A 24592-nucleotide genomic window follows, 5' to 3' on the forward strand; every position below is an offset into this window, starting at 1 on the left:
TGTGTAATCTGGGACAGGCCAAAAGAGTTGCTTTTCTTGTTCAGAGGGCATTTGCTCATCACTGGATGCCACGGTGCTTGTTTTATAGTTACTGGTCATGTTATCACTTCACGCACCGCAGGACATTGTCTTTTGCTCAGGGCCGATTATGATTCGTCTGTTAATGTAACTTATGTCTTCATAAAAAAAGGTTTAACTAACCCCAATTACACTAACGAGGATAAGAACATTTTACACAAAGGTGAACATCAAAACCAGCTTCCGTTTTAAATAGCGCCCTACAATGAACTCCTTTGCACATTTCGACGCAGAAAGTAATTTCTGCCTAAGCTGACATAACGTTAAACATTTATTGAGCACCCGTGCCCTTCTTTATCAAATCTATTATTATCTGATGACGATTTCTATCAGCTGAAGCTCCGGCTATTATTCAACCCCACGGCGTTCCCCTTTGTTTGCGTCTCTACGTCTCCTAACAATGGACAGAGTAGCTTTGTCCTTGACTTCCTCAACGTTCATTGGTTCCGTAATGACCAATCAACACTAACTACTTGAAACGAGCCCCTCGGTTGTAGGCGCAAACTTGTCATGACGTCATCAGCAAAATCCATTTACGGCTTGCTAGCAACCAATAGTATCGGACTTCAGTCTTGAAGGGCAAAATCCCGCCCATATCGGAAACCGAAGACCGCGAGAGTGGGCCGCACATTCAGTGACCCTGCAGAACGGGCGGCTGGAGTGTTTGGACCTTCGACGTGTTTTTGTTTTGTGAAAAGGACCTAAGACAGCCATGGCAGGAGTGCTAGCCCGCAAGGCCGTCGACCACCTGAAAAGTAAAGAATTCAGGGAGTATTTAATGAGGTAACGCCAAGTCTTCCTGTTGTTGCTCCCTTTTAAGGTTACATGAAGTGTATTTGTTCTCGTTTGTGTAGAGAGACGGGCGACATTAATCCCGTCGGGTACCTTCTACGGAGAAATGTGTTGCTGTTGCGTCAAATCAAATTGTAGGCGTCGACTCCACACGGAACACAAACTGCCCTGCTTTTGAAATGGGGTTCTGTTCCGTTACAACCGAACCTTCTACCGCAGAACACTCTCGTGCTTTCAGTGCATCGGGTGGTGGGACAAAGTCAGTGCCGCGCAGAGGGGAAGAACTGTCGTCTGTTGTATACTTCTTAACGTCGATGTCTTAAAAGCACACTGACAGGTTGAACGATGAGCCAAACTAGAGTGTGGTGTACGTACTGCCGCGATACCTAATTTGTACGTTCTGCTTTGGGTGAAATGCCAGTCTTAAAAATGTGACCCCCGTGTTCGGTTTATTCTTAACTAGTCACATCGGTCAGAATCGTTGTGACGGTGTGCCCTGTCTGCAGCCCAGGAAGCAACAAAGCTGTCTTAAAAGGAACCTTATGCGTTCGATTATATTTCTTAGTTACTTACACCAATGTAGAAAGAATGATCTGGTATGTAAATGTAATTATTATTATTGATGGAAAAATAACATCGCCAAACCTGGGCCACTGGGTCTCGGAGCCAAGAATACTGTGCAGTATGTGCTCGCTGGTTTGGACCGTAAAACTCAAGGTCGCCGATCGAGGCTCCACCACCGTGAACACCTGAAGTTTGTGTTTTTCCTTTTGACGAGCTTAGGGATTTGGACACTTCTGCTGATACACTTAAAATATTTCAGAAAATGCCACAGTTTGTTGGAATTAATGTACAGCCATACAAAACACACTCAGATTGTTGTTAGTGTGAGGGAAGTTGAAGAGCAGGTGGACCTTTCGGAGGTTTGGAATGTAATACGCAGCAGGATTTTTTTGGTGTATGATTGCAGTTTTCAGAATATTATTATCCTGTCATCCTGCTCATGTCAGTATATTTTTAAATTGCAAGAGTCTGATGCTTTTCCACTTTTTTAAGGAGGCTAGTTAAATGATCTTCAATCTGACCAACAGCAAGTCATGGAATAGTACTTGTGAATTCTTGACCTGTCAAATGTGATTTGCCTCATAGATGTAAGGCCACAATTTAGCACGCACTGCCTACACTCTGACTCCACACACTCTGACTCCACATTGAAAGTGCAAGTTTGGCTGCTTTAGTCATTAAGAGCAAGCAATTCCTTGTGCATTTTACAAAATACAGAGAAGCGAGATTGCATTGGTTTGGACATGTGCAGAGGAGAGATGCTGAGTGTATTGGGAAAAGCATACTAAGGATTGAGCTGCCAGGTAAGAGGAGAGGAGGAAGGCCTAAGAGAAGGTTTTATGGATGTGGTCAGAGAAGACATGAAGGTGACAGGGGTAACAGGGTAAGATGATGAGGACCGGAAGATACAGAATAAGCTGATCTGCTGTGGCAACCCCTAATGGGTTTAGTCAAAAGAAGACAACAAAGAAACACTTGTCCTGTACCATTTATGTAATTTTTATTTTTTCTAAAAATCCATTGTTTCCTGCATTATCAAATCGGCCTGAGTGCCTTCAAAGTCATAGAGGCTGGAGCTTATCTCGGAAACGGCAGTTACACTGAAACTCCTCTCACAGGGCTAATTTAAAGGAATTCTCCATCCAAAAGTTTTGTTACCCCAAGTAGTTTTTAGGGGTGACAGAGAATAAATTTGAATCTCCTGTTCATGGTGAAAGGGCATAACAGTTGAAGACCCACCACTCGCCCTCCTTCATGCTTTGGTCAAGAGTCCTGTCTTCCGTTCAGAAGTGCAAAGGGGCCTTCAGTGGGTGGACTCATTTTTCTGAATCATTTAACAATATCTTTGTGTCTGAAGGATTTGACATGCAAATTATGTGACACGATTAACACCATTTTGTTTTTGATCTCATTTGAAGTTGTCCAGTGTTTGTCACCTTTGTCTCCCATTCATTCTCCATGAAAACATGAGGTTACATTTTTTTTTTTTGGCACCCACTACAAGGTACACAGTGTAAGTAAAATATTCAAAAAAAATCGTGAATGACTTGCCTAGACTTTCTCGTATACTCGGATATGGGGATGGATATTTGAGGAATAAACTGCAAGACGATTATATTTTTATATTATATACACTAAAGAACCATCAACAACAAATCAAATTAATGATATATTGAGCAATTATTATAAAAGTAAAATTGAATAAATCGGACTCTGCAGCTTTCTGAATAAAAGGCAAAGCACCACTTCTGGTTACGGGAAAGAGCCCAAAATTTGATAGAAATCTACGTTTTTTACCTTGATACTTGAATGCAAAATTGGTTGACCTGAGTGAAAGCGAACTCAAGTTATCGACACACAAACATGACTCCAAAAGTTGGTATCTGCAGACTCTGGAAGGTCTAAAATGTCGAGATTCATCAAAATCTGTAAATGGAATTTTTGTCCGATTCCAATGCTTTCCCAATACTTTGTGTGTGAGAAAGTGTAAATCCGATTTTTGGGTGGAGTATTCCTTTAAACAGCACACAGTCATGTTTGGGATGTAAACAAGTCATTTGAAGTGGCTGATGCACACAGGAATGCAAGACAAACCTTGAGTTACAAAATTATGATTTGTTGCGACTAAAATTTTTTTTTTTCCAAATCATTTTTATTACTGAATTTTAATTTTTTATGTCCCATAAGGCAGAATGTGTGTGTGTGTATACTAGCTGTGCTACCCACCTGAGACAGGCTGGAAACGAAGTAATCGGCGTAGACCTCAGCGTTCACATTTGGAGGGCGCCATGTAATGATGATGTCTGTCTCTGTATTGTGACATGTGGTACGTGATTTATTAAGGCAGTGTTTGTGTTGTGGTGATATGGTTCAAAATTTGAGCTGCTTTTTTTTTTTTTTGCCTTTATTCTCGTATGTACAGCACTTTGGTCAGCACAGTCTTCCTTATAAATCAAATTGCTTCCTTGCATATCTGACACAGTTTAATTTTTCATGTAAACACCCTAAACCACACAATATCCTGTGGTATCCGTGTTTTAGTTTGTGGTACAGAATTCCAGTTTCATTCTGATCACCAATATTTGTGCCAAGTGTAACAGACTGGATTTTTCACTTTAGAATGCGACTTCCATTTTGTCACTTTTATGCATCTTGTGAAAGTCCAGCAGGCATTGGAAGTCATCACAACATCTAAGAGTCCAAGCCCTCTTGACCCCCATATTGTGTATCCAGTATCGATGGACATAACCGTGGCAGAAAATGCTAAGGCGCATACAGTAATGTCATAGTCTTCCTGAGCCAGCTCGGCGTATTTAACAATAAACTGTGAACTTGTAGAACATAACATTGAAGAGCCTTAACAGAAATGAATTACGCACAGATCCTCGTTTACGCCTTACCTGTGTCGCTACGTCACAACTCGGTGCTCATTTGAAGGTATGTAAATGCCCAGGCCGCATTCAGGCCATGTAAAGTAAACCCCCACGGGCATCACATTGGGTATCTTCACCAATTTTGATTTTTAGGGATTGACGCCTGGCAGAGGAAACGCAGCTCTAGTGAGTGGGAGGTGCGGACTGACCAGACAGTTTTGTGGCTTACGCTTCATACGCTGCTGTGCCACTGTCTGTTAATGAGTGCCCAAGTCCAGCATGTGGCATGTCATGGTTTGACCTTGGAGTTTGCAGTCCAGCTGCTCAGGCACACTGCCATAGTAATACTGTAATGGTACATTTTTTATTGTACTGTATATTTATGACACCTTTTTCCAAAGCATCTGGCACAATTGATGTTTTTACAATTGCAGGTTGCATGACTTTGATCAGGGTGACAGAGTCAGATGTTGTATTCAGACGGCCAGCCTTGTGATTTGAGTCCATTGCTTTTGACCCTGAGCCTCAGTAATACTTTTAACAGTCGCTGTAATCCGTCAGAATGAATAAAAGTCTGATTGCTGTGGCTTCCCACATCCATTTCAGTATTCTGGTTCTCCAATTTTAACTCAGATGCCCAACTTCAGCCTGTGATTGTCATTTACTGTGGGCACTGACACTAAATGGGTTCACCAGGTCATCACAGGGTGCCCGCTCGCACTGAAAGTAGTCTTGCCTAAATTTATATCTTTTGAAACATTTTGTTTTTAATGTATTCTGTTTTTGTTTGCTCCTTGAGAAACGATCAGTCAAAGGGCTTATTGGGTAACGTGCTTGTGTTCTGGTCATAGTGCAACTTCCTACTGAAGTGCAGGGCACTGGGTTCTCGGGCTGTGCCGTTCAGGGTTTGCCTGAATCTGATGTTGTGGAAGTGGGTCATAGGTTAGCTGCTTTTTTTTTTTTTAACCCCCAAATGTTTTTGCGCCACCGTTTTCTTTGTCTTTAGAGTCCTGGTGCTTCCTGTCTTACTATATGGTTGTGAGACATGGACGCTATCCAGTGACCTGAGATGAAGACTGGACTCCTTTGGTACTGTGTCTCTCCAGAAAATCCTTGGGTACCATTGGTTTGACTTTGTGTTGCTTATGGAGTCCCGAATGAGGCGCATGACCTGCATTGTGAGAGAGTGTCACTTACGGCACTATGGCCATGTGGCAAGTTTCCCCGAGGGTGATCAGCTCGTAAGATCCTCATTGTTGGGGACCCGAGTGGCTGGACCAGGCTGTGGCAGATGGAGAGTCATTTCCAGGGGGTAGGACTGGACCGCGTGGCTGCCTGGGGGGTTGCCAACCGGGATCCCGAGTTTTTTCGCCATATAGTGGGTGCAGCAGCGCACTGTACCAGTACGTGCTCCCCAACTTGATTTGACTTGTTTTCTTTGTGTTTAAATGGGCTGTCGTGGAGGTGCTGCAGTCAAAGCCCAGGCCAGTCACTGTCTGGGTGGAATTTGCATGTCCTCCTCCTGTATGCAAGTTCTCTTCCCCCCCATTTCCTATAGATCTGAAGATTAGACTGGAGACTCTAAACTGGTGCCGTATGAGAAATTGGGTGAATTACTGAAGGCTCCGGTACACATTAGCAGGCATGACACACACACACACACACACACACAGAATGTAGTTGGCACTGGAGGGTGGCGATGAGTTGTGTGCTTATTAGCATCTGCAAGTAATTTCACTGAACTCTGTATGTGGGTTTCCTCCCCCAGTCCAAAGACATGCAGGTTAGGTCTATTGGCGATCCTAAATTGTCCCTAGTGTGTGTGTGTACACGTGTCCTGCGGTGGGCTGGCGCCCTGCCCGCAGTTTGTTCCTTCCTTGGCTCCAGCAGACCCCCGTGACCCTGTGTTAGGATATAGCACATTTGACAATGTGTGAGAATAAGGACTGAATAAACCTATAACAGAGTTTAGGCACAAGAGGGCGATGCAGTCAGGAATCTCATCCTTTCAAGTTAATTATTTCAGGCAAGGAATAATTCTTTGCATTTCTATAGCGCTTTTCTCACTACTCGAAGCGCTCAGCAATTGCAGGTTAAGGGTCTTGCTTAAGGGTCCAGCCGAGCAGAGTCCCTTTTGGCATTTACAGGAATCGAATCGGCATCCTTTCGATTGCCAATGCAGATCTCTAGCCTCCGAGCCACCACTCCTGCTGAGACCAAAGTTTCAGTTTGAGTTAGTTACGCTTGCTAGTCACGGTGCGGAGTGGTGATGTTCTAATCGACATGCACGGATTTCACTGAACTTGCACAATCTGGTGGTTCTCCATTCCTACTGCAGTTTTGAGTCTTTGCTTGCCACACATGCATGACTCCAATTGGGCAACATGTGGCCCTTCCATTTGCTTTGTCGCTTGGATTCTTCTACTTTGTGTCTGCAGACTCCTGCTTCACAAATTATATTTGAAATGTCAGCATCTTTGTAATCTTTACATGAGTAATGACTGTAGCGTCAATATTCCTTATTTAGCTGCTGTTCCTAAAAACTGAGTAGCACAGACTATTTAACAATAGACCACCATTAAAACTGAGAACCCAGTGTACGCTGCCCCAGCCCGAGTGAAGGGGTAGAGATTTTCGGTTAACCCAGACACCAGAGAAGAGGAGGGCAAAATGATCACCATCAGAATTAACGGCAGGAAAGAGTAGAGAATGGAGTCAGGGAAGTGGCAAACCAGCACTTAAACAATCGAGCAGCGGCACACGCAGGAGAGCAGCCCCTCCGAGAGTCCTGATTGGTCAGTTTGACTTTGCTCTGATTAGTCAGTTTCCCTTTGGTTGCTCAGTCAAACGCAATCAAGACCGCTTGACACACAGACCGGGATCCGGGGTGTGTGTGGATGTGAAGTTCATTTCCTGATTGTGATGTTTGGTTGTTTTGTTTTTTTTAAATACATGGCATTAAAATGGAACATAGTAATGGTGACAAAGTGAATAATGTAATGAGCGATGTTAGGTCACTAAACACTAATGAGGTACAACCCGAGCAGCCTTTGAAGACAGGAAGTGTAAAGCAGACGGGAGGCGAGCAGCACACCTTGAAATGAATCGGCCTGTGGTGCAGGCTTTAAAGGGGACGCGCCGGCTAAGACTGATTGAGACACACGAGGATACTGAGAGACGCGTAGGGGAAGTGCTGGCTCTACACAAGGCAATGGATGCGTGTTATTTATTTAATACCGGTCTTCCATGGGTGACATAGCTAGCATTTAATAAACAAAAATGTGTGTTTTTTAATTCAAAAAATGTAAAATAATCCAATTATCAATTTGGTTAGCTCTTGCTGTATTCGTGTGCTGCTGAAGTATTCAGAGCTCTGAGCCGTGACATTCAACTTTCCCCTTCGGTGCATTAACGTGACTTTCTTGTCAGACTATTCAGAGAAACGTGAGGTTGCTGTTAATTTTTTTGGTCCTTAAGAAAAGCAATTCAAGATAAACTCTATAAAGAGCAAACTGAACGTAGCACACGTGCGTCACTTCACTCCAAATGCAGTTTGACCGCCAACATGGCGTTTGTGGCTGTCCAAGTTTTATTTTTTACATTTTTTTACTTTCTCATATGGGCGGCATGGTGGTGCAGTGGTAGTGTTGCTGCTTTGCATTACAGAGACCTGAGTTCACTTCCCGGGTACTCCCTGCATGGAGTTCTGCCCGTATCTGCGTGGGTTTCCTCCAGTACTCCGGTTTCCTCCCACAGTCGCAAGACATGCAGGTTAAGTGCATTGGCATTCCTAAATTGTCCCTACTATGTGCTTGGGGTTTGTGTGTGCCCTGCGGTGGGCTGGCACCCTGCCCAGGGATTTGTTCCTGCCTGTGTTGCCTGGCATTGGCTCCAGCAGACCCCCCCCCTTGACCCTGTGTTAGGTTATAGTGGGTTGGATAATGACTGACTGACTTTCTCATATATGAAGTATAGGGAAAATATTGTAATCATCCGAAGATTCGACCTGACATTTTAGACCCCCTGAGTCCAAAAATACCATTTTTAGAATGATGTCTGTCTGTCTGTCGTGTGTGTGTGTGTTTAAACGTGATAACTTGAGTACGCTTTTACGACTTAATTCAACCACATTTTTCATACAAGTACTAGGTACAAAACCTAGATTTCTATCAACCTTTGGTCCATTTCCATTAACCAGAAGTGGTGCTTTACCTTTTATATTCTTATACAATTGACTAAAGTGAAAGGTCAGGACTTTGAGAATTCGGTAGCGTTGTTTTCTCCAAATTGTCCAATTCAGAGCTCCAAGTTCATAGGGTGCTCGTGTAACTCCTAGTTGCCGTCTGTCTGATAAATCCCCAAACACACCTGACTATTGTGCCATGTGCACATTTTCTAAGTTGTTGCTTTTTTTACTAACTGGTGCTAAAGCCGTCAGCCCAGGCCTAATTCATAGAAGTAGACAAAGGTCAAACGTTTCATTGCAGACTCTGCAGATCCTAATATACTCTGAAAGCCCATTTCTTCTTTGTTTGTTGTTTGAGACGTCACTCTTCTTGTGACCTGGGCATGTTAAGGGTTTACACACATGAAGATTCTGAAATGGTGGTCCCCACAATACATGTGTGTGTTTTAGTGCTTGTAGATCCTTATATGTGCTTATTTTGGATAAAAGCTTTGACTTGGATTGTCTAAATATTTAGGTTCTATTTTGAGGGTCTTTCTCCTTGTGCACTTTTGTGGCATTCAGAAATTCATGATTGTGACTCCGTGATCTGCCATTAAGTCACCATGGTGAGGTCATCAGAGCCAAAGTAGCCTTGTCCTGTTTTACTGGTTTATGTCGTCTCCTGAACGCCTGCCTTTACCTCGAGTAATGCTGTGGTTACATAACCCCTGAATGTTCGGAGCTCCCACCGGTGACAACGTTGTCTTCCCATTTTCTGATCATGTGGATTTCTAGTTGGCATTTCTGAGGAAATGTGAGGTAACGGTTGATTTTCTGCTCAGTTAGCACAAAAGCACTTAAGGATTACCTCTAATTCTGGAGGAGGAGAATAAATGACAAACTAAACACGGTAGTGCTAGTATTGTCCTACTCGTACATGTTGCTACTGTCTAGTGCCATGGCAAACAGGAACTAAAACGCAGAACGACAATAAGAGTACAAATACAGCATTAAATAAGCCAAATTGTCTGTCTGTCTGTCTGTCTAGAGCAGAGGTGTCATACCCCAGGCCTGGAGGGCCGCAGTGGCTACAGGTTTTCATTCTAACCCTTTTCTTAATCAGTTTTCACTGATAATTAACTTCTTTTCCCTTCATTTTAATAGCCCTGTTTTTAAGGATTCAGTCCTCAGAATTGATTCCTTTCTTCATTAAATAACAGCCAAACAGAAATGAGATGACAGCAGACCAGCTAAACTGGGACTTCAAACTTCAACCAATTTCATTCCAGCCAGTTTCTTAATAAGTAACCAATTCTTGCTGGTAATTAAAGCCATTATTTAATTCCATGGCTCATTGCTGCTCTCATTCTGCCACAGCAGACATTTCCAAAACTGTTGATTTTGTGTTTTATTTCTAAGAATATCATCCAAATGTTCTGGTGATCTGAGAAATCAGCCTTACTGAGGCCTTCACCTTTATTTATTTTCAGATATTGTGTGACAGGCACATCTGAGCTGGTCATGTGACGGCTTGCTTCGTGTCTCATTATTGTTTGGCTGCTAATTAAGGGAAAAAGGAACAATTAAGAGGCCTGATTCAAGTTAATTTAAATGAAAGAAGTTAATTAGCAGCAAAAACTGGTCACTAATTAAGAAGATGGTTAGAATGAAAACCTGCAGCCACTGCGGCCCTCCAGGACTGGAATTGGACACCTCTGGTCTAGAGAGGAGAAGGCGAGTTTGAAAGTGCAGTTTAGATTTGGTTGATGCAATGCCAGCTGGTTATGCCTGATAGACCCCCAGGATAGAAACTGTCATTCCTGAGTTAACAAAGGGTGCTGTTAAATCGGTGTATGCAGTCATGTGAAATATTATTATTTTATTTACCATGTGCTCATATCAAGATTTGATGTTCTTTTAAAAAGTCTATATAGATAAAGATGATGTAATTTTGGTGAAGGGGAAGGTGGAATTTTATTTAATGAAAAAAACGTATCGGGTGCACAACTTGTTTCTGTGAAAATGTATGTCTGCCTTTGGCTCTAATAGCTGGTATTGCCCCCTTGGCACGTTGACATTTCCTTGACTGTCTAGCAGTTTCTGACTGGCGCAGAGTCTTCTTCAGTCCACCATGCAGAAATGTTCCACCTCTTGGATGATGCGCCATTTTTGCTTCAGTAGCATTTCAGTATTGATACTGAGGTCTAGAAGCTGCTGTTGATACCAAAGTTAAAGTTTTAGTACCAGTCCAGCACTAATCTTGTATTTTCTGTGTCTTTGCCCGAGATTTGCCTGGTTTTCTTTTTTTTCTTGTAAAGTGCACTTGTATTTGTAAGTGTGGCTCGCCATATCATATTACATATAAATCCATGTGCTTTAGAACTTGCTTGATCCAGCGGAGGGTCAGGTGTAGCTGGTGTGTCTGCCGGCAGCAATTTGAGAGAGTAGACATTTATAATCTTATTAGGAAAACAGTCTTTATGAAAGTGTAGCTTACCATCCTGTTAAGTTTGCAGATGACGCCAAACCATTTGGGAAGGCAAAGGTCCCCGATGGATTTGGACAGATACATGGCAGGTGACATTTCATAAAAGGGAATGGAGTGCAAATCAAGAGAGTGGTGTTCTTAAAGGACTACTCCATAAATGCATTGTGATTTTATATCTGTTACTTACTGACTTGTTGGTAGTGATGAGGAAAATGTGTAATTTAATATCCTGTCAAAGTCTCTGCTACAAATTTGGGTTAACACTGAACAGCAGCAATTACTTTAGATTTCCTCCTCAGACATTTTTATAGTATTGGGTAATCTACATGTCAGGTATCCACTCGTGTGTCCATAACACATACATTTTTTGCTAAAATATTGTTAAACCGATACTTCAGGTAAATCTGAGTAATGCAGAAATATAAAGTGGGGGCTCAAGTGTTTGAGCTGAAGTGGAAATCCTCTCCCCCGCGTAACCCCTCCCATTTCACTGGTAAGCAGCAGTCGTCCCGTCTTCAATCTGAAAGCTCAGTCCCATCTGAATGTGCAACTATGGGGATCGGCTGCAGACCTAAGAGTTCCTTTTGCATGTACTGTTATTAAATGAACCCTTGTGCCATTCTGAGTGCTTTGTCGTCTTGCACTTTCTTCTTTACAAACTCTTAACTGTTGCTAAAGTATAAAGCAACTGCTGTCTAGTGAACACAGGCCTGCGGAATCCTAAATTTTTATTTGTGGTAAGACAGTTTCTAGTAGGCCTTGAAGTTGTGCGATTGGCAGCTGCTTTGGACTTTGAAGTACTGCCAGCGTGTAACCCTGGCCTCCTAGTGTTCAATTCTCTGTTGTTATTTGATATTCTGTATGTAGTTTACTGAAGAGCAAGAATTAAAAAAGAAAACCTACATTAATAAAACAGCTAAACCATCGTAACCATTGAGGGGCTGTTCAGTGTGGACTGCTGCTGTAGTGACGTCGTGTTCTTGTCCTGCCAAGACTTTGTAGATTTCATGTTCTATTAATGTCAATTTTTTCATTTGGTCTGTTTTCAAAGTTCTTTTGTTGATTGCAGTCTGTTGAATGTTGAAATGCTCATCATTGTTTTTTATTCTTTTCCCTTTTGCTCACCTGGATTGCCTTGACCTATGTGACAACCTTGGCCTGCAGCACGGTAAGCAGATAATATTTAACTTCAGCTCACACAACAAAAGCACTAGCTTTGACTTTTATAGTCGCTCGTTTCCTATTGCTGACCTTCTCTTGATTCAGGCTAATTACAGTATCAAAAGAAATGAGATTTATGAAAGTCTCCTACATGTACAAAACTCTCCTACTTGCTTGTACTTCTTGCACTTGCATATCTTACCCTAACTCTGAATTTGTGCTTTTATTTTTCTTTCTGTCTGGCCCTTATCTAGCATTTCTGGGGCCCTGTAGCCAACTGGGGTCTCCCCATCGCTGCTATCAATGACATGAAGAAGAGTCCAGAAATTATTAGTGGCCGAATGACATTTGGTGAGTAGGCAACAAGAAGATTGAAAAGACTGCATATCTGTTACTAACTGGTGTGACAAATGTTAAGCTTGGTGCCATTTTAGGTTTGCCCTTCAAAAGGACAGAAGCCTCCCTCGCTGCTACACTAAAGCCTATTTTAAATCTGCTCAGTTATTTTGAGATCTCCATTTATGCTCTTTAGCAATTTCTGCCTTGTTTTCCTGCAGTAATTTAAAGATCTTCAAGATGAATCAGAATCTTAACCTCCTTGGTGTTAACCCCAAGTCTCTCTCAGGTTAAGCTATGATTTGATGTGCAGCGTCAAGCCCAAATGATGCCCAGGACAGTATTCTGCTGCCCCTTAGTGGATAAAATAACATTATGCTGGGAGAATAGCATGAATAGTTCTGAGTTCTGCTAATCAATGATAACTCATCAATATTTGAGTGGGGGCGGAGTCTTCAACCAAAACACCCAATGGCATATATGTGAGATACTGTAAAGCCAGTTTTATAACGAAATGAAACTAAACAGTTAGTTGAATCAAGCTGTAGTGATGACCCGACTGGTTGGTTCAGTCATGTAAAGTGGCAGCAGGCAAAAACCAAAGCGATTGTGATCAAGTGGAAAGACGAGAATGATGTTAGTCCCCTAAGCACTGTTCACAATGATGAACGTGGGGGACTGCAAGGCACAACGATAGCCTGCAATAACACAATGGGCACATCCAACATGCGGATCAGGCACGGACTTTCTGTCCTCTCGTGTGCAAGCAAGAGAAAAACAATACAAGAAAAGCATACAAGTACACTTCTACTGTCCTGATTGTGACATCTCAGAACGTGTCGCATGGAGGCCACGTACTGTGTTGACAATTTGGTATTTGCATATTTCTGTTAGATGTAGTAACTTTTTTATTTAAAAAGTTGTTTTTGCCTCTTTTCTTTTCTTTTGTTTTTTTTTTTAACTCTACTTAGGGTTATGTTTAAAAAAAAAAAAGGTTTGGTTCTAACCCAGGGGAGTCTGTACAATAAAGTTACTCTTGAATACTCTTGCCCAGAGGAGACTGGGTGGTCTCATGGTCTGGAATCCCTGCAGATTTTTTTTTTTTTTCTCCAGCTGTGTGGAGTTTTTTTGTTTTTTGTTTTTTCTGTCCCCCCCGGCCATTGGACCTTACTCTTATTCTATATTAATTAATTTTGACTTATTTTCTTTTCTTACTGTGTCTTTTATTTTTCTATTCTTCATTATGTACAGCATGTTGAGCTACATTTTTTTTTTTTTTTTATTGTATGAAAATGTGTTATAGAAATAAATGTTGTTGAATAGCAGAGGCTTTTGTTTTGCCTCTGCTCCCGTGAATCCCATTCTTCCTCTGTCTCTCATTTATTACGGAGTCCTGATGCACAGTCTTAGACATGTATTTATAACTCCTTCCTGATTAGTATATTGGGAGCAGTAGGGCTCAGAACATTGTTAGATGGACTTCTGTAGTCAAATCGATTTTCAATGATATGTCAGTGAGTTTGGTTTTCCTTTTTTTTTTTTTTTTGGTTGGTCCTTTCCCAAGCCCCGCCATGTTTTCTTGCCTTTTGTCTTTAAATGTTTTAAAGTTGTTTTTTTGTTCTGTTCAATAGGGTTATTCTAATGCTCTGTAGTACTGTTGGGTACCATAATTTGTGACTGTGCATGTTGTCATTGTTAACCATATAAGGAAGGCTATCCTTCAGTAACAGCTTTATAACATCAATGCCATTGTGGTGAAAGTTTTAATTCTAAAATGTATTTCATGTGATCATGTTAAAGAAATGAATATTTGAGAGGGATGCTCTTTGCTGTGCCCAAATAACCAGACTTGTCCAATAGCCCGGCCTGCTAATTTAGTTAACCAGTTATTCTCAATTCAAGCTCTTTTGTTTTATTGATGTGCACGTTGAAGGCACCTCTGCTGAAGGGCTTAAATGCACACTGACAGGTGAAGTGACTCAAAAATCAAAAGTTTAGAAATAATTAGAAAGTGTCTTTAGAAACGGGAGGGATCCTTTATGCCAGGGGTCCTCAATCCCAGTCCTGGAGGACCACAGTGGCTGCAGGTTTTTGTTCTAACTTGGTTGTTTAATTAGAAAGCAATTCTTGCCAATAATGTCATCTCATGGCTTGTTTGTGCTTTAACTCTGCTATGTCAGCTCATTCTCATATCCTAGATTTTCTTCCCCTTTCTAGGGATCTCATCCAAATGATTAGAAGGCTAAAATGGAGGAGTAATTCTCAGTCCATCACTTTTTTTTTTTTTTCTCGTCACTTTCTTTCCAGGTATTTAATTAAACTCAATAGTACATGATAAATACACACCGGTGTAAATGGAGAAATGCTGGTCTCTTTTGTCATTTGCATGTTATTGCTAATTTGGAGCAAATTAAAAACCAAGACTACGGCTGTTTAAGACTAAAATGATCAATAAGGGTTCAAAATCTTAACGAGCGAGACCACTAAAGTGAAGCAGAAGTGTTAAGTGCTTCTTATTAAGCAATTGGGTTGGAGCAAAAACCTGCAGCCACTGCGGCCCTCCAGGACCGTGATTGAGGACCCCTGCTTTATGCTAACAAACCGTGTTTGACGTTGTGAATATTGCACTTTCTGGAGGTGTCTGTTCTCCTGTTTTCACTGTGCGAGCCTCGGCAGGTAAGGTGATTCACTTGGCGTGAGGCACAGGGTGGTACTTTGAGGCTAACGCTAAAGCTGCATCAGAGCATCGCAAGTGAGAACTTGTCCAGCAGTGGCTTGTTTTTCTTATTTGCCTTTCTTTCCTTTTCAGCCCTTTGCTGCTATTCCCTTCTTTTCATGAGATTTGCCTACAAAGTCCAGCCCAGGAATTGGCTTCTGTTTGCCTGCCACATATGTAATGAGTCAGCACAGCTCATTCAGGGTGGAAGGCTCATCAGACACAAGTAAGTCTTCTTTTTAGGATGTTAGCCTTAAGTTGTAGCACACACTTCTCCATTTTTGTTTTCATGTGGACACGTGTTCAGATTTATTGAATTCAGTAGCTTCTCAGCAACACAATGTGTAAGAACTATTGCTTCAGGGTTCAAATACTGGCCCAGTGCCTGCCTCCGTCGAATCCATAGGCTGTTCCTGTGACCACCTAAGCTTTACTCCAGGTATTGTCATGTTTTCTCCTTGGCACATAAAAAAAATGGACAAACAAGTGGAGACTATGCAGTCCAGCAGGCTTGTTTGGTTAGTTAATCACTAAGCTGTCCCAGCATTTCATCCTCATCCTTCTTAAAGGTTGTTATTGTTTCTGTTTAAACTCCACATCTTGTAGCTTGCTCCAGGTTCCCACATGTCATCTTCTTACTGACTTTTGTCCTAAATATGCATCCCCTTAATTTCCACTGCTGTCCAAGTACAAGCTTCACCATTTACTTGAAATAATTCTGCTAGATCTACTTTATACAATACAATGCAATACCGTTTATTTTTGTATAGCCCAAAATCACACAGGAAGTGCCGCAATGGGCTTTAACAGGCCCTGCCTTTTGACAGCCCCCCAGCCTTGACTCTCTGAGAAGACGGGGGAAAAACTCCCAATAAAAACCTTGTAGGGAAAAATGGAAGAAACCTCGGGAAAGGCAGTTCAAAGAGAGACCCCTTTCCAGGTAGGTTGGGCGTGCAGTGGGTGTCAAAAGTAGGGGGACAATACAATATACACAACAGAACAATTCCTTAAGACAGCATAATAATAAAATAAAAATTTATCAATGCCTTTTGAGAATTTTGAAAACCAGGATTGGGCCCCCCACACAGTCTTGTCTGCTTGAAACTCAACCGGCTAATGTCTGTAGGCTTGTCACAGTAGGCCATGCCTGTTCTGCCTTGATGCACCTGCTTCCTGTCCTTTGGGCAGTGCCCAGTGCCGTTCTGTCATGTAGAATGGTGACCAGAACTGCACACAATACTTTAGATGCCGTCTTGCTATCGAATATCAATGTGTGGTTGGTGACCCTCGTCAGCCACATTATCAGCTTTTCCTTTCACTGTTGCTGTCTTCTCACAGTAGATTAAATGTACTCACCATTGCTATTTGCCTTTTGACTTGGAGGGACTACATTAGTTAATGCTAATCTGTTAAAAGTACAATGCAGTGCCACCAGGAACTTGCAGCTGCAGGCCATTGTCCCTCAGTTTATTACTACTTCATAGACCTGACATATCATTTGGATGGTTTTCTTGCCCCAATTCCTACCAATACACTCAAAAATGCAAACACAACTGTGCCTGTCTAAACATAAACAAGGAAGCACTTCCTGATTGTTCAATGAAATTTGAAACATAGAAATGACCCAAATGTTCTGTCACAACTGGCATAGTCACTGGGATGCTATTAGCCACTCGGAATCCATGAGAATCTTGACCACTTTCAGTGTAGGACTGCTGCACCATTAATCGTACATAAATCACGAATACGATTACAGCTGCAGCATTACACTGACTGTGAAACCTGGCGATTTACTGCATTCCATTTAGGATTCCCACTCTGTCAGCAGTCCAGGTTTCCTAGTTACAGACCACTCTAAACAACAAATGAGCATTGGAATCAAGCACAGACACGTTCACTTGAACAGTAGAATCCCTGAAGCCTACGATTCCTTCGCACCTCTCCATTAACATCTTTAAATTTTGTCAATCGGCCCCAATAAAGAAATCTGACTGCATTCTCGTACCATTGCTCGTGTACTGAAGCTGACACTTCACTCAGTCAGACTCTGTTTTTTTTTGGGCACATACGCCGTCCAGATCTAAACACTAACGTGGAGAGTCTCTCACGTACTGAAGAGTCTATAGCTGCAGGTGGAAGCTGCTCTCGCATTTTTCATGGCATTACACATGTACTTTGTCAGCATGGCCGTGTCGATCAAACACAGGAAACTCTGCAGTCAAGTTGTGACTTTATGCTGAAAGAATATAAGTAAATTACATTCAATCTGGCTTTTATACAAGTAACATGGAAATGTTTTTCATGTAAAAACCATCACAAAAGATAATCACAAACAGGACTTTACATGATACCTTGACGAGCTCTGTAAGCCCTGCTGTTTTGAATAGGGTCACGTGTGGGATAGACTGACTGGCAGGATGACGGCCGACCTGTTGCTGCATCCAAATGGTGCCATCTTTTGCCTTTAAGCCTGGTGCAGCTGCGTTGTTCTTATATTTGAGTGGATGTTTCTTGTGGGTAGGGCTTCTTTTCTCTTTCACCTCTGCTGTAGCACGTCTTTATTTGAAAACAGCAGTGTCCGATTGGGGGGAGCGTGAATGTGACTGAGAAAATAAAACTGAATTAAAAAAAAAAAATGCTAAACAATACATTTACAATACAGTACCATACATTTAAGGTGGCTGTTAGACTTGAATCAAATGTGTTTTTATTCTATAATAGTAACAATAAGAGCAGCTCACTACTCAAAACGTTTGCACTTGGAATCGATCCGGCGACCTCTTGATTACAAGTCAGCAGTTCTTACCGCTGCACCCCCCAAGCAGTCATGTTGCGTCATGTCTGTGTCGTACCCTAACTGGATTTCTTTTTCTTCGGTTATATTCTTGAAGAAAAGCACACTTGTTCTGTTATCCTTATACCTTTTGTGAAAATGTTTATTTGATATTTGGACTTCAGCCTTCACACATTATACACTTCATGTCTACATTTTGTCAATCCTTCAATATAAAAGCGGTCGGGTTTGTCCTTCCGTCCTGTGAGTGCTACGCAGGCGCGGAGTTTCACACACGCCCCGTCCCATTTTGCATTGCACGATGGGATTTGTAGTTTCGTTTTTCCAAGTAAAAGATGATTTTCTACTCCAGACTGTGCGATATCATCTTCTTCTTTCTTCCTATATAAAAGCGGTCGGGATTGTCCTTCCGTCCCGTGAGTGGAAAGCGTAGTGGTATTCCGCTTATCACAGACTTGCTACTTGCAGCTTGCGGTACGAAGCGACATGATGTGAGCAGAGTTCTGGTGCTCCCATCGTTCCCTTGCTTTTGTACGCGATGTGCTGGAAAAGTAGACAAAATTATGTCTCTGAAAATAATTAATGTTGATGAAGTACAAATGCCTCACCGCGTAGTAAAGATAAGGGGGGTTCAAAAGGGTGCCCTCAATATAAAAAAAAAAAAAAAAAGTTTAAATTTCATCACAAAAATAACAAACTATGAGTATTAAAGTAATACCGCTCAAATGCAATATAACCAAATTAATGGGTTTGTATAAAATATCAAATTGATCTACATATTGAATTGCCTTAAGAAGTAGTCAACTTAAAAGTCGGTCGCCTTAAAAGGCGTGTCAGCCTAGTTATTACTAAAATATAAAAAAACGCTTCTTTTTTTAGTTGTGTGTTCAACAGTTTCTGTCTAACATTTCATATTTCATTTACACAGATTACTGTAGACACGGAACACACATGAAATGTATGTATTTCAAATGACGATATATAATTTACCCAATCCAACACCAGGCACCTCGCATTCAGATAAGGAGCCTTGGCTTGAGCTGGCAGATCTTTTTGCCGAAGGCGAGCTCCATCGAGGGTGGCGGTGGGACTGCAGGCTGCTTGTGCTGTTCGACACATTTACAAAACAAAAGACACTGATAGAGTGGTGCAAAGGAATTTAAGGTGGGCCAGGATTGCGAGTTTTTTCTTAGGCTTCAGGGATTCTAGTGTTAAATGTGAATGTGTGTTGGTCTGGGTGGGCTTCACAGTCGCTGGGTGCTCGATCCCAGAGCATTCAATAACAAATCTGGACGCACATAGTCAGCAAGAGTAGGTGAGAGTGTCCTGTGCTTTATTTCCAAACAACCAAAGTCCAAAAGTGCAGAACTTGAATAAGTAAATAATCCATAAAATCAAAGTGGTTGTGTGGAGGTTAAAAGCAAACAAACAATAAATGATCCTTTAAAACGAAGTTAAAACACAAGTGCAGGTCGTCTTTTATAAACGTAAGCCCCAGTGCCTCTTTCTAAAATTACTTTTCTTCTACTTGCCTTGGAAGGCCTTGCAGCCCGAGGAGACGCCCACTGACCGGTGCAGTCAACCACTACAATCTGGCTTGTGTCCTTCGCTGCCATCCCGTGCCCTCACACTGTGGACCTGGAAGCCATGCCGTATGTTCTACATTCGTCTACGCCGAGCATATGGGTCACTCCTGCTCTGTGACGTGCTCTGCAGAACGACCCTGTTCAGCCCAGTTGAGTGCTGGCTATACATTCCCCTTAGTGGGGGCTCACTCCTGACCACCTGTCTCCATTTCCACCCACAATGGGTTGTCCACATCCTGCCTCTGTTTTCTCTTTACCTCTGTCCATTTCTTTCACCTTCCCAGTGCAGGCCCCCTTTTTATGTACTGATTGGGTGCAGGTGCTAACGGTCAGCTGCTCAAAGGTGTGAGTGAAGCATTTGACCGAATCGCCATGTTTGCACCTGAATACACAATCAGCTCAGCACCCCAATCAGCATCGCAGTGGTGTGTTCACGTTTACCCCGTGTGCCTACGTGTGCCCTCCTGAACTGCCGATTATTTATGTGAAGTGTGTGGCACCTGGGACCTCTCACTTCACAGAATGCATTTGTGAGTTGAAGGCTCTGACATCATGTGACTAATTAGACGACCGTGCTGACCGTGCTCATTTTGAGGAGTTTGATCCCATGCATTAGCTTTTTAAAAGTGTATGTCCGTTTCTTGTGTTTGCAACATCCTCTAGAAAAATGGAGAAGTGATGTTGACCCGATACTTTTTATAAGTTTTATTGCCAATATGAAGAAAATTTCTGTAATTTGGAATTATGTTTTCAGTATCAACGATATTGATAAAAAATGTCATAGTTTATAAACTGCAGTACTGCAATGAAACTTTATGCAGTCAGCTAAGACTGAAGCACACAGTTCATTATGGAGACAGCATGAAAGGTAAGCCAGCATCACCAAGTCCCAGTAATGTCTTGTCAGGTCAGTGACACACACGCACACAGCCATTGATCACCTATTTACGCTTTAATGCAGGGCTGTGTCCAGCAGGCCATCGACCGCAAATACAAATCCAAAACCGTGATCACGTTTAATTCATTCAAAGACAAATCTTGGAGTATTACTGTTCAGCAAAGGTTTTTTTTTTTAAAAAAAAAAAAAAAAAAAAATCAACCCAAGGCTAATAGAAACTTCATCCCCTCCTGCCATTATTTTTCCTAAGTTGTGTTGCCTTGACTTGTCTCTCTATTATTAAAAAAAAAAAAAATCTTGGAAGGAGACGAGATGTGATTTTCTCAGAAAGACCATTACACATGCCGCGAGATGAGGCGCGGTACACATGCGGAGCAGGCTATAGATAATGGAAGTACGATAATTTGAAACTCTCAAATAAAGATCGCATTAGCACAAACAAATGGAAAATGTTACTCGTGAAATAACAGAACAGCGAAAGGAGATTGAGTATATTGTTTAGATTTAAACTTTAAGTCGGAGATCATCTAATTCGTGTTGCCAGTGAGAATTTAAAGATTCCAAAAACGTTGGCGTGGTATGTAGTCCTGTGACACGGAGACTTTTAACATGAGATTCTTTCAAGCCACACCCAACTTACAACTATTGTCAAACAAGACCACCATCATCTAACCTCAGTCGTGCGAATGCTTTTGGCAGACACACTTCCTGCACTCTCAACTCTTATAAATGTTATCAGGACAATAATTTTTATATGATGTAGATGACACGTCAACGACTAAGCGAAGAAAGAGCATGGACAAACATTTGAAAAAGTCATTTTATTTATTCGAGAGAAAGAAATGATATTCAGGCAGTTAAATGTTGCGTTATCACAATGAAAGTCCAAATACGGAATCAAAATTCAATGCGATCTTGACAAAAAGTTCATTCCAAATATTGTTTTTACTAAAGTTTTAAAGTAAAAGTGAAAATAATGCATATGTAACAATACCCATGAAAATACCAATCTTTAAATTGCATGGGGTGGTCCAGATCTAATTATGCAACTTTTAATGCAATGCAGGAAAGCAATACAAGACAAAAGGAATTGTTCGAAATATCTTGTAATAAACGAAAATGGACTTGCATTGAATTAATTCACAGATATTTTATTTTTTTTAGGTGAATTCTCTATGTAATAAATTATAGTGTAATAGAAATTGCATAATTAGATCTGGACCTCCCTATAGAGAATTAATAAATTCTTTGTTGCCAATAGATGGCAGCACCTGCCCTGCATTCCAAAATGTAAGTCCATTTAGGTTTATTATAAGATATTTCGAACAATTCCTTTTGTCTTGTATTGTTTTCCTGCATTGTGTTAAAAGTTGCATAGTTAGATCTGGACCACCCTAACCAAACCCGGGGGTGGGCGAGTGAAGCGAGGAGGGGGCGGAGCCTCCGAGTATTCCAACTTGAAATGCATCTGAAGTAAGTGGCCTCTGACTCGTGAAGTAGAATGATGGAAGTGTGCCGGAGCTTACCTGTCATCGTATTGGTGAGGAATTTACACTGAAAATCTGATGCTTGCAGTGCTGCTGCCTTCCCTCAAAACCAGGGACACACATGCTAAGGGACGGAGTGCGGACCGGACAGCAGAGCTCTGGCAGCAGCACACAATGGGGTGTCGCCATCTAAACCCTCTTTGTGCTCGCTGATACTTCTAGCTTTCACTTTCCTGTGCAGCACGACTGTCCGCTTGTGTTTGTAGTCGCTCCTTTGCCTTGCTTTGCTACTAATTAAGATTTTCTTATGTCCTCTAGCATTTATATACACGTGTGACTTTAGTTTTCTTAATACGGCAGACCCCGATTTTAACAGCCCTGGTTTTTAAGCTTTTTGCACTTGACTCATTTTTGAGGGGTGACGATGGCTGGTTGTTTACATACAACAAAAAGGAAGGTTTGTGTTGTACTCTTTATTATATAATCACTTGTGTTTGATTTACTGTATCACAAATGACACCAAAGTGTGTTTATTGTAAAAGTAAAAAAGCAGCAATATTAAACGGTAAACTCGTGATTTCCAAGTAACCCACCATTTAAGTTTCACACTGACGCATCTGTAAGTGCTTCCCTGTAAAATGAAGCGTCTGTCGTACTGAATTTCCACAGAATACAGCACATGCTCTTGGGAAGACGAGGCACATACTGCACTGTAGTCGGTCAGGTTGGGGGGCATCCACTGGTACAACATGTTGCTGCACCCACATGATAAAACAGCTCGGGCATCCTGGTTGACAAACGCCCCCCTTGCAGACACACGGCTCAGTCCCACCCTCTGGGAGTGACCATCTATGAGCCACAGCCAGGTGTTTGTATGGGTGTCCCTTTGGACTGTCCAGCCACTCGCGTCCCCAGCAGACGATCCCCTTGGGCAGATCACCCTCAGGGAATTGTCCACATGGCCTTAGTGCCGTGACGGGCGCTCCTTCACAATGCCAGTAATGTGCCTGACTGAAGACTCAAGTCCTGGGTGTGAAGCTAAACTGCGAGGGGGCTGCTTGTGGTTTGGTGGCGGGATTGGCACTCCAGCCACCGTAAAAACTGCACAGCTCCGAAACGGCAGACAGGACTCCCCTCTGCTCGCATTATGAAGCGGATTTTGGGAAAGGCCTCTGGAGCCTCATCTCTGGAAGAGTCGAGACTGCCAGAGAGCCAATGAGGTCTGGCCTGTTGGGGTCCTATGGCGTCGCCCGCTGCACAGCAGCACTTGGGTCCTAATCTGAGGCGTCCCATCGGGGTAATCGCGTAAAAAGTCTCGTCTCGTCACTGTAGGGCTGTTACAATCAAAGGCAGTAATCATCATTTTATTATTTTCTCATAAACTTGCACTTTTATTTACTTCAGTGGTTTTCTTGCACTTTTGTGCCAAATTAAAAATCACACATTGTACGTCTGCCTCAAGTCATAATAATACAATTTGATTTATATAGCGCCTTTTGATCAGGCAGCACATGTGAGGTAGGAATTTCCCTGCACCCTTCACATGCGGCAGTGCTGACTCGGTAAACGGCCAGAAATCGCCAGCCGACGGTTTCGCTCGCTCGCTCGCTCACTGCTGGACAGTGTGAAGGTGGCTTTGTGGCTTGACGGTTTGTTTGTCTGCTGTCCTCCGCTCTTCTTTCTCACTCGCTCTTTCTCTTCTTCGCAGGTTAGAACAGAAGAAGGCCTAGGAGGAGGACAAAGCGGCCACCGAGAGAGCCACGTGCCATTGTGTGAATGAATGTGTGTGGACTTCAAACGTTTCCACAAACCGGTTAATGACTACTAGCCTGCACAGCTGTGACGCACAGGAATCAATCGTGTTGTCTTTAATAAATGACGGCAATAAATTAAAAAAAAAAAAAAGAAATTTAAATACAAGCAAACTGTTACAGTGCTGACGTTTATTTTCATATGTAACTTAGGTACGTCCGTTTGCGTCGGCTCACAATAATCGAATTGCATTTGGCAGTTGCAAGAATTGATGGGACAGCCCAGCTGACGTGCGTCTTCAACAAACTCCAAAGGCCACCTTGGTAGCTCCTGGGCAGCAGGTTTCAGTAAAACTCCTTTATGTAATTTATGAGTATTGTACGATGAGAATGGACATTTGAGTGAATTGTTCTTACACAAAATAAAGAATAACGTCAGATCAACTCAAAGCTGGTAAGTGTGCCTTTGTTTGAGTTTTTATTTTGTTCTGGGAGCCTCGTCACTTTACACGACTTATTTAATTATTTGGCTGACGCCAAGAAGATTTACAACATTTGAGACGTACAGTTGGTTTCATTTGTTTTATTTCCCAATTGGAGTGCAGGCAGGTGAAGTGACTTGTTTGTGGTGTCACAGTGGTGTCAGTAGTGGGATTTGAAGTCCAAAGCCTTAACCACTACGCCACCCTGCCTGCCTGACTGACGGTGCAAGTGACTTCCAGCTGTGGCTCCTCCCATTTACAGCATCTTGGTGAGTCGTGGGTAGCGATGGGTGAAACGGCAAAGTGTAGAGTAGAAAACCACTAGAGCCTCGTCCACACTTACTGCTGAGGTACGGATTACACGGGCGCTTCTGATGCCCCGGCTCTTAGTGCTGGAAATGGCCGATGGTTACAAACT

At 42.2% G+C, this 24592-nt stretch overlaps 1 protein-coding gene across 1 annotated transcript; it reads left to right on the forward strand.

Annotated features, from left to right (window-relative positions):
- The first annotated feature begins 663 nt into the window (after positions 1 to 663).
- mpc1 (mitochondrial pyruvate carrier 1) lies at positions 664 to 24136 on the forward strand. Its single transcript, XM_039739074.1, has 5 exons — positions 664 to 861; positions 12128 to 12131; positions 12379 to 12475; positions 15270 to 15402; positions 23650 to 24136. Exons 1-5 carry the CDS (start codon positions 791 to 793, stop codon positions 23669 to 23671), a joined length of 327 nt encoding a protein of 108 aa, XP_039595008.1. The 5' UTR covers positions 664 to 790; the 3' UTR covers positions 23672 to 24136.
- The last annotated feature ends 456 nt before the right edge of the window (positions 24137 to 24592 follow it).

This window comes from Polypterus senegalus, chromosome 16 (assembly GCF_016835505.1).
Source record: "Polypterus senegalus isolate Bchr_013 chromosome 16, ASM1683550v1, whole genome shotgun sequence".
NCBI classification, from domain to species: Eukaryota; Metazoa; Chordata; class Cladistia; order Polypteriformes; family Polypteridae; genus Polypterus; species Polypterus senegalus.